This window comes from Eumetopias jubatus, unplaced genomic scaffold (assembly GCF_037043125.1).
Source record: "Eumetopias jubatus isolate StellerSeaLion01/CBP00866 unplaced genomic scaffold, mEumJub1_p1.0 scaffold_13, whole genome shotgun sequence".
NCBI lineage: Eukaryota > Metazoa > Chordata > Mammalia > Carnivora > Otariidae > Eumetopias > Eumetopias jubatus.
This window is the reverse complement of record NW_028274819.1, coordinates 27841204-27853504: the sequence shown is the minus strand read 5'-3', so window position 1 is coordinate 27853504 and position 12301 is coordinate 27841204. Positions and strand designations below refer to the sequence as shown.

The following is a 12301-nucleotide window of genomic DNA, read 5'->3' as shown; positions in this document are numbered from 1 at the left end:
ACCTTAAGAGGTACTCCTTAAAGGTACAAGAGAGAAACTCAGGCTATGATAAAGTGAATTTGCTAATTACCATAAACAGTAGACAAGTCAGAAATGGAACTGTCCTAATTTTGAAAACTTCAACATCTTTCAAAGTTTATTGGGGAAAAATTCAAACATATAAAAATGGGGGAGAACAGAATAATAGAATAACTTCCATGTACCCATTATCCACTTTGAACAACTGGCAACTCATGGCCAATCTCATTTAATCTATACCCCATGCATTCCTTGCTCCCACCCCAGTAAACGTCAGACATCATATCACTTAATCTATTAAATTGCAGAATGCATGGCTAAAAGATAAGGACATTAAAAAACCACAATATCATCATTACATACACACAAACCCACAATTCCTTAATACCATCAAATATGCAGTCAGTAGTCACATTTTCTGATCTCAAATGATTTTGACAGTTTACTCAAATAGGGGTCCATTAAGGTCCATAAATTACAATTGGTTAATATGCTTCTGAAGTCTTTTAATCTGGGGCACCTGGGTGGCTCAGTTGTAAAGCGTCTGCCTTCAGCTCACATCATGATCCCAGGGTCCTGGGGTCGAGCTCCGCGTCCGGCTCCCTGCTCAGCGAGGAACCTGCTTCTCCCTCTCCTGCTCCCGCTGCTTGTGTTCCCTCTCTTGCTGTGTCTCTCTGTGTCAAATAAATAAAATCTTTTTTTTTTTAAAGTCTCTTCTATATGTTCTTCTTTTAACTCCTCCTCCTTACTTCTTTTCTTGCTCTGCCTCTGTCATTGAATAAACCTAGTTAGTTCTTGAGTTCTTCCAGTCTGGATTTTGCTGATTGCAAGCCTGTACTATCTATTATCATGTTCCTCTCGTATCCTGTACATCTTGTGAACTGGTCATTACCACTAAAATCTTCAACTTTTCATCCAAGGTCATGATCATTTTGGAACTGCACTGTCAAGATATATTTGGTAAATAGACAAGCAATATAATACAATTACAATTTTTTTAAAGATTTTATTTATTTATATGACAGAGGCACAAGCGAGAGAGGGAACCCAAGCAGGAGGAGTGGGAGAGGGAGAATAGCAGGCTTCCCGCTGAGCAGGGAGCCCGATGTGGGGCTCGATCCCAGGATCCTGGGATCATGACCTGAGCCAAAGGCAGACGCTTAATGACTGAGCCACCCAGGTGCCCCAATACAATTACAATTTGAAATTGTTCATCCATATAATAATCAAAAGATTAAAAGGAAACAATTTTTCTACTTAAACTTTTAAAGAGAGGTTAGGAGGGGGCACCTGGCTCACTCAGTCTGTAGAGCATGTGACTCTTGATCTCGGGGCTGTGATTTTGAGCTCCACGTTTGGGCATAGAGATTGCTTAAACAAAAAAACCTAAAAGAGCAGTAGAGAAAACTTAGATGCACCAAAATGCTAGCATGTCAGTCTTTTATTTTCTAACATCTGATACCAACAGCCTTTCAGTGGGAGAAGGTTGAGAACTCTATAATGTATCTGTGATCCCAGTTCTAATAAAGCAGGGAATAACTTTGTCAGGTTTTTTGTTTTCCGTTTCTGTTTTCATTTTTTTTAAAGATTTATTTATTTATTTATTTGAGAGAGAGAGCACGAGAGGGAAGATGGTCAGAGGGAGAAGCAGACTCCCCGCTGAGCAGGGAGCCTGATGCGGGACTCGATCCTGGGACTGCAGGATCATGACCTGAGCCGAAGGCAGTCGCTTAACCAACTGAGCCACCCAGGCGCCCCCGTTTTTGTTTTCATAGGCAAGGGAAGGCAGCTGTCTTTACTGTGTGAAAAAGAGAAGAGAAGATAGTTCGTGATTTAAATGTGAGAGGAAGTTTTCAAAAACTGAAAGTGTGGTGAGACAATATTCGGGGTGTGGAGGTGGTTCTTGCCCGGCTGTAAACTCGAAACACCTGGGAAGCTTAACAACTCTTCCCTGGCATCACCCCCTGGAGTCTCAGATGATCCTTTTAGAACTCCTGCCCCCCCTTCCGCCGCTGGAGATTCCAAGATGTAGTCAGGGTTGAGAACCACTAATCTAGAGACTATACATTAGTATAGAGCAACTGTGTGTACTATCCGACTTGAGACCTTTACTTTGCACATAACTGAATGATTATTTGGCAAACAAAACCTAACACTTCTTCAGGGGAAGCAAAACTAACTGCCTAGTTATTATATTCATGTTCCTAGAAGCAGCGGCATTCATTTCATGGAAAATTCTAGCAAGATCACAGTTTACCTCAAACTTCCTAAGCAAGAATAAAGTTTTAAGAAAAGTTGGTCCTGTTTACTGCAAGCATGGTCAAAGTTTTAAAGTGCGGGTCCTGTGCTACCATGAATGCTGTGGGCACCCCTCCTGTATCACCAAAACTGTCAGCTCATTCACTCATCCATGATATCCCTCTGGGGACCCGGCCCCACTTAGACACCTGATGCCTAGGTGACTATGAGCCTTGCCACCACCCTAGCTGAGTAGACCAGGGCTGAGCACTGATCCAAGGACAGCTTACCTGTAGGCAAATGACTGATTTTGCACAAAATCAGCTTGGTCAAGGAGATTCTATATAGAAAAATCCAAATTAGGATGAAGCAACAACTAAGAAAATAGAGAAACCAGTCTGTGATTCAGAGGAGCGCTGGAGATTGCAGCAAGGAGTAGAGATGTGATGAGAGCCATCCTGTGTCTTGGGGAGATGATACAACAGTACTGCTCTCTAGAACAGCTGCTGGCTTTCTCCTTCCAAACCCTAGGTAGCATTGCTGTGAACTCCCTTTATTTTGAAGTAGTTTGAGTTTCCAGTGCTTGCAGACAAAAAAATCAAGGTGTCCATATGTTTTTAGTATTTGAAACAATTCCAAGTATATGAGAAGATAAAAAGTAACCATTACAAGTCAAATCAATGGTTTTAATATTGTAACAGTGTACCCTCCACAAGTGAAAATTGTTTATATTAATCCTTCAAGGAAGGTAGTGGACTCTCACTAGGAGTGTGGATGTGGCAGGAGCAAGGGTGAATCTCTCTGGGGAGGTGGTTCTTGCCTAGTTGCACATTTGAATCACCTGGAAAGCTTAACAGTTTTTCCCCCGCATCACCCCCAGAGTTTCAGATGATCGTTTTAGAATGCCCACACCCCAGACAATTTTAGGGTGTAGTCAGGTTTGAGAACCACTAATCTAGAGACTTTATGGTATACTAGTCTGGACTCCACAGTGAGAGCTTAATGTTTTCTTGGTGAGTCTTTATTCCAGGTAGTTGAGTATCTTAAGGGTTTTGTTTTTTTCTCTCCTGAAGTGAATCCTCATTGAGGACTTTGATGTGCATGTGTATTTAAGAAAAAATATCTAGTGTGCTAGTTAATTGTTGTGTTGCACTCAGCCTTCAGTACTTTAGGAATAACTGCCCACGTGTGATCTATTTAGTAGTGTTTGAAAGCACTCATTTAACTTCATCTTGCTTTTCTAGTTATTTAAATTTAACAAGTTTTATAGGCTACGGGTAGGAGACTAGATTACCTTCATTTTAAGTTATACATGACTTATGCTAAGTCTTATAGCATCTTTACAAAATGAACAGTTAAGAATCACATAGCTTTTATTTTTTTTCTAAAGATTTTATTTATTTGACAGAGAGAGGGACAGCGAGAGAGGGAACACAAGCAGGGGGAGTGGGAGAGGGAGAAGCAGGCTTCCGGCCGAGCAGGGAGCCCGATGCGGGGCTCATTCCCGGGACACTGGGATCGTGACCTGAGCCGAAGGCAGACACTGAACAACTGAGCCACGCAGGCGCCTCAGATAGCTTTTACTTTTTAAGATTAGGTACAAAAACTCTGTTCAGGTAGTTTGCTATCCTACTGCTAAAAGGTGAGAAAAGCATGTTTTTTTGGAGCAGCCTCTAGTCCAGTGCCGAGATAATCACAGCAGATGAGGCTCCAAAACGGGCTTGGCTTAGCATATTTTCCCCTTCTAGAACACAGTCATAAAATGCTCCAAGTCCTTACTGTTGTTTATATACCTACACCCAGCTGAACCCTCATGGGAACCGTTCGTCCCCTTGCCTCTTGTCTCTTCCGGGCTGAAGTCTCGCTCTTTCTATCGACAAAGTGTAGCAACCACTTAGGTAAGAGAGGATCCCCAAACCAAAATGAATCTGTGCCATTAAAGTGAGGCTTGGCTATCTAGGCATGTTTTTTTTTTTTTAACCCCCCAGATTAGGGAAAATAATAAACTATGTACAGTGACGAAACATGATGGTAATACTGAAGTTTGAAAACCCAGGCGGGGAAGGTTTTGAATGAAGTTGCGAATAAGCGGCCTCTTTCTTTCATTTGACAGACTCCGCGCCGGCTCTACCACGTGTTCCTCTCCCGCCTCACACTCTCCCAACGGCGCCCACCTTTCTGTACGGAAACATGGCGCCGCCCTGAGTGGGGCGTGCACCACCTGGCTCCGAGCCACCGCCCACTAAGCCTCGTTAGCCGACTCGGAGCCTGCCTCTCGCATCTCCGTACAGAAACATGGCGCCTCCCGGCTCGAGCTCGCGCCCATTGAGCATTCTCTGCCCGTACGGGACCGCGCCTCCCGCCTTTCCGTACGGAAACATGGCGCCGCCCTACGAGGGGCGGGCCCCTCCCGGCTAAAGGGCTGCCTCCTCCTTCCCGACGCTTGAGGAGCGGCCGCACTGGCCGCTACCCACCGGAGCCGGGCTGGGAGGACGGCCCACAGCGCGGCGAGGGATGCGGCCTCGGAAGGGCAGAGGCTGAAGTGTCCCGTGCTCGCCGCGCATCGCTCCGCGCCTCCGCTGCCCGTCTCATTCCCCGCCCAAGCGGCAGGAGGAACTCCGTGGCAGGTGAGGGAAGCGGACGCAGAGGCTGGCAGCCCAGCGGGGCCCGCACGGGAGGCGCCAGGTGGAAATCACAGGCATTTCTTCGCCTCCTCAGGGCAGGTCGGGCCCCGTGCTGTCGGGTGGAGGCAGGGACGGCGGCGGGGTGCGCGTAGGGCGGCCTTTGTCCCAGCCCTCGAGGCCGTGCTCCTAGCGCGCCCCTCTGCCATCGCTTGCCGCCGGCCCGCCACTCCCTCGCCGGCCGGAACAGTTGTTTACAACGGAATCCGGGCGCTAAGCGGGAGTGGCGCTGGGTGCCGGAGGGAGCGGCTCCGGGCGTCGGTGGGCAGAGCGCCCTTCCTTTGCTGAGAGACCCTTTCTGCTGGGCAGTCTCTTGTGGCGGCTTTAGGGCCCGGCGTGTAGCTCGGATAGAAGGTCTTCAGGACCAGTGCGAGGATCCTCCTACCCCCGGTTCCCTTCCAGGCGGAGGAGTTGGTGACTGTTGAATGCATGAGCACGCTGTAAGCAGTCCATGGTTCCTGTAGCTACCAGTTCTGGTAATTAGAGCTCCCCTTTGTGGAAAGCCTGGAGTGTGCCAGCTGCACATTCTGTCGTCTCATCTTCCCCCCAAATCGAAGAAGTAGGTAGCTGCATTTTACGGATGAGGAAACTGAAGTTCCCCAGCTAGTAAAGAGCCAAAATTGGAACCCAGGTACGTCCTGAGACCAACGCCCCTCCTTCGCCCACACGCTGACATCAACAGAGATGACACCGCTGTCACCACTTAGTGGGCATCTGTTTGGAACATAGACGTACACGGATGGAGCGTGTGTAGGAAATATGGTTGGTGTTGGGCATGAAGAAGTTAAAAATCCAGGTGAAGAGTTGTTTTTAATAAAACTAGCAATTTTACAGGCTCCCCCAACCCACCTTTCCCTCTTCATCACCTGCCACTAGTTTTCTCATTTCCATGTGCCTTCACATGTGCCCTCTGAGTGAAATGCCCCCCTTTCCACCTCCTCTTCCACTCTAGACATTTTTTTAATTGGGTGAAATACTGCTCTTTTCAAACGAACAGCTCCCCCTTTCCGGGAAGGTTATCCCAGGCTCCTTCTAGGCGGAATTCCTTAATCCCTCCACTGTGTACCCTTAGTGGTTTCATCCTGCCACCAAAGCTTAAGCTTCACTCCGTTTCCTTATGAGCATCTTTCCCTCTCCAGACCTATTTAAATAAGTGTATGTTGAATTGGATCGAAGGCAACGATGCGTGCCAGATGTGCAGTAACTAGCCCAACAGGAGTTCAGAGAAAGGGGCAGACACGGCGGGGGGGAAGTGTCCTGGGAGGAGTAGGAGTGAAGCTGAATCTTAAAAGCGGGGGTTAGTTTATTAAACTGAGCGTTAGAGAGAAGCATGCCTTCCTCCTCACGGCGCAGTTAAGAGTTACTTCATCCTTTCTGAGCTCATTCTCAGCATGTGAAGAGGATAAAATTAGAAGTATGTGTTTGTCCTTTCTCATAGAATATGCTGGCAGTGTTATCTTTTGGATCTTGGAGCATATCCAGAGCCTAATAGGATTTAGGACAGAGGAGATGGGTGTCTGGAGTGGGATATTGGAAGGTAAGGGGAACTGCATTAAAGCAACCTTCGTATTAATAATGCAGGCCGTGAGGGGCGCCTGGGTGGCTCAGTCATTAAGTGTCTGCCTTTGGCTCAGGTCATGATCCCGGGATCGAGTCCCGCATTGGGCTCCCTGCTCAACCGGGAAGCCTGCTTCTCCCTCTCCCGCTCCCCCTGCTTGTGTTCCCTCTCTCGCTGTCCCTCTCTCTGTCAAATAAATAAATAAAATCTTTAAAAAATAATACAGGCCTGGAAATGTCAATTCCAGTAACTTCATTCTACTTAATGGAGGGATCTGAAAGTTCAGATAATTATATCAAGTGATTCTTTAATGTGCAAAAGAGAGTCTGCCAGACCTTTTGGAAGCAGTCAACATTTTTCATCCCTGGATTACCCTCCAAGGTATCTAATAAAGACTAATTAGTGTTTATGACAATGTTTTGTGATCTCCAAGTGCTGATGGTACAAATGCTAATTATTTGCAGTATTGTGTCTGTCTTCTCCCTTAGTTAGAAACACCTTAGGAAGAGAACTCTAGGAAAAAACTCGGGGGGGGGGGGCGGTAAAAAACTTGAGAAAAACTTTTACAGTAAAAAGAGGCTACAATTTCAGGCCCTTTTTTTTTTAACTGGCCCAAACCAATGTGTTAAGTATTATTCCTGTTCTAACCAGCAACTTAAAAAATTAAAACCCCACCCAACCCCATACATTGTGGTTGTTTGCAACGTCCTCCTTACCATCTTTTCCTGCTGACTGGCCAGAAGTTAATAAAAATATTTGCCCCACATATTCTTACATGCTTTGTAAGATTCTACCTTCTATGTGTCATCCCTAGTTATTCACAAAACAGAATCAGAGAACCAGCTCCTCAGCCCAGTGTCTTCATTTGGAAGCAAAGTTAAAAAAGCATGATTTCCAAAGACTTTTCATATCCACTCTCAGGAATGAAAGTAAAGAATTGAAGAATTGAATCTTTGATTAAAACAGAAGCAGGCAGTTGATAGTATTATCTTCCAACAATGTAAGGTCCTGTTTTCTTTTGACATGGCACTTAGGAGTGGGACAAAAATATTCAAACTTGTCACTCTCTGAGGTATAGGCCCATAAATTTGATAAACGTAAATGTCATTTTACATGTATCTGTTTAATCATTGAGGTAGAATATGCTAGCTGGATAAGATCTTCCCAAGCTCATTCATTCTTACAGGTGAGAAAATTGAAACCCCTAAGAGAATAAATGATTTGCCGAGTCCTACTGCTAGTTAGTGACAGAGTCAGAACATTTGGTTCACTTTTGTTTTTTCTTTCCTAGGAAAGTAAATAAACTTAGTTGAGAATGTCCGAAAACCCTGGCAAGCCCAATATAAATGAAGCCGGAAAATCAAAATCGAATGATTCTGAGCAAGACCTTGAAGATGCTGTGGAAGGTTCTGATGAAGCTGTACAGAAAACAATAAAGTCGGTCTCTCCCAGCACCCAAAGAGTGCAAAGACCTCACTGTAAGCAAATTTGACTTTGGTTAGAAGCCATACTATCATTGTTTTCAGATGATATTTTGATTAGGCTTCCTTGTACTTGTGACCCTGAGCTGGGTTCTAATATGATAACATTGCTGATAACTAGTATTTAAGAAAAGCCAAGTTTCTCAACTGGCAGCCTAGTCACTTGTGGAGTTTCTTTTTTGTTGTTTTTAAGATTTTATTTATTTGAGGGGTGCCTGGGTGGCTCAGTTGGTTAAGCCGCTGCCTTCAGCCCAGGTCATGATTCCAGAGTCCTGGGATCGAGCCCCACATCAGGCTCCTTGCTCTGTGGGGAGCCTGCTTCTCCCTCTCCCTCTGCCTGCGGCTCCCCCTGCTTGTCATCTCTCTCTCTCACTGTCTCTCTCTCTGTGTCAAATAAATAAATAAAATCTTAAAAAAAAAAAAAAAAGAAAAAGAACCACAGTACCCTCTTTGAGGGTATTTGAAAAAAAAAAAGATTTTATTTATTTGAGAGAGAGAGAGAGAGAGAGAGAAAGCGCATGGTGGGGAGTGGCAGAGAGAGAGAGAGAGAGAGAGAGAGAGAGAGAGAGGGAAAGAGGAGACTCCCTGCTGAGCAGGAAGCCCTGCGGGGCTGATCCCAGGACCCAGAGATCCTGACCTGAGCGGAAGGCAGACGCTTAAATGACTGAGCCACCCAGGTGCCCCCACTTGTGGGTTTTCAATTGCTTGAGAAATTAAAATTTTAGGATCATGTCCAGAATATTCCTGTTTTCCTGCAGTCTCTGTGGCATTCCACTTTCTCTGAAGTGCTCTGAGAAATAGGGTGGAGTGCAAATTGTAGCTTTAATTTAAAAAGCATCTGAAAATTGTGAGGCAGTTTCCAGCCAGGACTGTGCTTGTGCAGGTTAAAAAAGAAATAGGTTTTGAATGTGAGTGAGGTCACCACACCCTAACTCCATTGCCTGGGGGCTTAGTTCCCACGAGGTTGAGGGGATTCAGTTTGCTGAATGTGTGGTGAAGTCATTTCAGATCCCTGGCAGGGAGCAGGGCCTCAAGGATGAAAGGGTGGTAATTTCCGCAAGTATTCCCAGCAGTCGCCCCAACTCATGTCTTTTATTAAGAATACTTAAGCTTTTTGAAGTGAGTCCAAAAATGAAAGTTATAAGAGGGAGTGTCATAGTCTAAGAATGTCAGTGCTGATGTTATCTCTTTAAAGTGTAGATGATCAGTAGTTCTTCATATTTGAAAGAAATATGAACATTTTTGGGGTTTCAGATGTGTTTCTTTTAAAATGATCAAAGCTCTTCCCGGCTAATTTATTAGTCCACAGAGTATTCTTTTCTTTTTAAAGATTTTATTTATTTATTTGACAGAGACAGCGAGAGAGGGAACACAAGCAGGGGGAGTGGGGAGGAAGAAGCAGGCTTCCCGCCAAGCAGGGAACCCGATGTGGGGCTCCATCCCAGGACCCTGGGATCATGACCTGAGCCGAAGGCAGACGCTTAATGACTGAGCCACCCAGGCGCTCCCCCCCTTTTTTTTTGTAATTAAGGAAGCTTTATGCCCAGTGTGGGGCTTGAACTCAGGACTCTGAGAGGAAGAGTTGCATGCTTTACTGACTGAGCCAGCCAGATGCCCTTCAACATAGTATTTTTTTTTTCCTTTTTAGATTTTATTTATTTGAGAGCGAGAGAGAGCATGGGGTGGAGTGGGGAAGTTGCCAAGGAAGAGGGAGAAGTAGACTTCCTGATGAGCAGAGAGCCCAATGCGGGGCTCCATCCCAGGACCCTAAGATCAGGACCTGAGCCAAAGGCAGATGCCTAACCGATGCTTAACCACCCAGGTGCCCCTCAACATAGTATTCTTATAGCAAACATTATGGGCCCCATTTTATTGTGGTTTAGTATCACATAGATTTTGATAGATACACCAATAAGTTCAGGGAAACATGCTGTTGATAAGTCTGTCATGCATGTGTTAGGCCTTGCAGAAAAAAGTCAGGTTCTCCCAGCAGCCAGAGTACAAAGAGCTCACTGTAAGCAAATATGACTTTGGTTATATTGATCTCTAATATGTATAGTTAGAAAGCTTCTGTTTTCTCGTTTCTATTTATTTTTTAAGATTTTATTTTTATGTAATCTGTACCCAATGTGGGGCTCGAATTCACAACCCTGAGATTGAGTCGCATGCTGTACTGACTGAGACAGCCAGGCACCCCTGTTTTTTTTTTTTTTTAATTGGAGTATTTTTATTTTATGTACAATGAGTTGGCATTAAAGTAGGTATCTTGGATATCTGCAGTTAAGGTAGGTTATCTTGGATGACCAATTCAAGGAAGTTCACTTAACCCAACTTAATGAAGCCTATATTCGCGTACTGACGGAAACCCTGGCGGCACATACTGAGGCCGTAGTTCCGGATCAGACCGAGCCGGTTTGAGCAGACGCGGCAAGAGCAGAACCCTGGCCCCATTTCCTCGGATGGCTCCAGTACAGCTGCTGGTGACCCATCTTGCTCTCTCGGATGCAACAAGGCCAAAAAAAAAAAAAAAAAAGCCACCCCGATTTTTTTATTTTTATTTTTTTTAAAGAAGGCTCCATGCCGAGTGTGGGGCTTGAACTCACAAGCTTGAGATCGAGAGTCATGTGCTCTACCGGCTTGAGCCAGACAGGCACTCCTGTTTTCTCATTTTTAAAATAAGGAAAATAGGGCGCCTGGGTGGCTCAGTTGGTTAAGCGACTGCCTTTGGCTCAGGTCAAGATCCTGGAGTCCCAGGATCGAGCCCCGCATCGGGCTCCCTACTCAGCAGTGAGTCTGCTTCTCCCTCGGACCCTCCCCCCTCTCATGCTCTCTCTATCTTATTCTCTCTCTCAAATAAATAAATAAAATCTTAAAAAAAAACAAAAAAAATAAATGAAAATACAATTATTTCTTAGGATGGTTGTAAAGATTAAATGAATTCATGTAAAGCATTTAGAGTAATGCTTGGCACCTAATAAATGCTCAATAAATATTAATTGTTAATACTACTGGCATGTCATCTGTTGCATTTAAAGATACCAGGACTGATTGCTGTAATTTGGATGTATATGGCCAAATGATGGTTTTATCACCTACAGTTTCTGATAAGGAGGACCAGTGGTAGAGATCTTTAGTCATTCTTTGATTGATGGTCTTGCCTTTGGCATCCTGTCAGTCTACTGGCATGACTCCAAATTAATGTCAAGCCAACACTAGACTATATTATCTGAGATTGTATGTAGTTATATCCTTAAGAGTACTTACCTGGGACCCATGATTAAGTGTTAGGGGGTCCTAGGAACAGCCAGAAAAGTATATCAACATTTTTTTTAGGAAGAAAGTCATGGAATATTTCATTAAATTCTTTTAGAAGTCTATACCAAAATGAAGTATAAAATCAGTGCCCTAAAATATTCCTCTGGCTTCCTTGCCCTTGCTCCTTATAATAGTAGGTAGGCACAGGGCTGTGGGCCTCTGTGGTAAAGCTCAGACCCCATAGTCAGGGGACCACATCAGGAAGCATCACTGATCACATGGATCATAAATAAGAATTTATAAAATATGAAATTAACTGCAGACATTTGAGTTTATAGTAACTCTAAAATCACTTCTGGAATGCTACAAATTAAAATGTAAACAGCAAAAAATAACCTTTAGCCTTGCAAATTATACAGTAATATTTTAAAGGCAGAATTGCTATTGGTACCTGTGATATTGTGATTTATAAAATAAGAAATATATTTGGTCTTTGTCCAGTCCTGGCAAAGAGCTCCTTTGGAATTTCCTAAGTGAGGAGCCCTAGAAAGGTGTTTTTTGTTATGTTAATGAGGCAACTGGAAAACACCTAGGTCTCCTAAGGATGGGGGCTGGTTGGGGCGGGGGGGCGGGGGGGTGGTGGTGGGGGGGATCCAGTCATGTGATTAGAGGGTTGGAACTTTCAGTCCCATCCCCCAACCTCCAGAGTAGGAAGAGGGGCTGGAGGTTGAATCAATTGCCAGTGGCCAGTGATTTCTTTTTTTCTTTTTTTTTAAAGATTTGAGAGAGGGAGAGAGCACGTGCTTGCACAGGCACGTGGGGGGAGGGGCGGAGAGAGAATCTTCAAGCAGACTCCCCAAACATGGAGCCAGCAGGGAGCCGCACCCAGGGTTCTATCCTAGGACCCTGAGATTATGACCTGAGCTGAAATCAAGAGTCGGCCTCTTAACTGACTGAGCGACCCAGGTGCCTGGCCAATGGCCAGTGATTTAATCAATCATGCCTATATAATGAAGCCTCCATAAAAACCCAAGAGGACTGTTTTGGGAGAGCTTCCGGGTTGGTGAACA

General features: G+C 44.8%; 1 protein-coding gene and 1 pseudogene across 7 annotated transcripts in view; one reads left to right on the top strand and one right to left on the bottom strand.

Annotated features, from left to right (window-relative positions):
- Positions 1-4652: 4652 nt before the first annotated feature.
- The window catches only part of TCP11L1 (t-complex 11 like 1), a 40356-nt gene continuing 32707 nt past the window's right edge, over positions 4653-12301 (top strand). For 5 of the 7 annotated variants that reach the window (XM_088017954.1, XM_028087685.2, XM_028087683.2 and 2 more), the window contains exons 1-2: positions 4653-4883; positions 7787-7973. In XM_088017954.1, coding sequence (XP_087874080.1) covers positions 7811-7973 — 163 coding nt within the window. In that variant the 5' untranslated portion in view covers positions 4653-4883; positions 7787-7810. Of the gene's footprint in view, positions 4884-5658; positions 5734-7786; positions 7974-12301 lie in introns of those variants that run through there. The other 2 variants (XM_028087684.2, XM_028087688.2) reach the window with 2 other exon arrangements.
- LOC148162621 (small ribosomal subunit protein uS14 pseudogene) lies at positions 10272-10479 on the bottom strand (annotated as a pseudogene).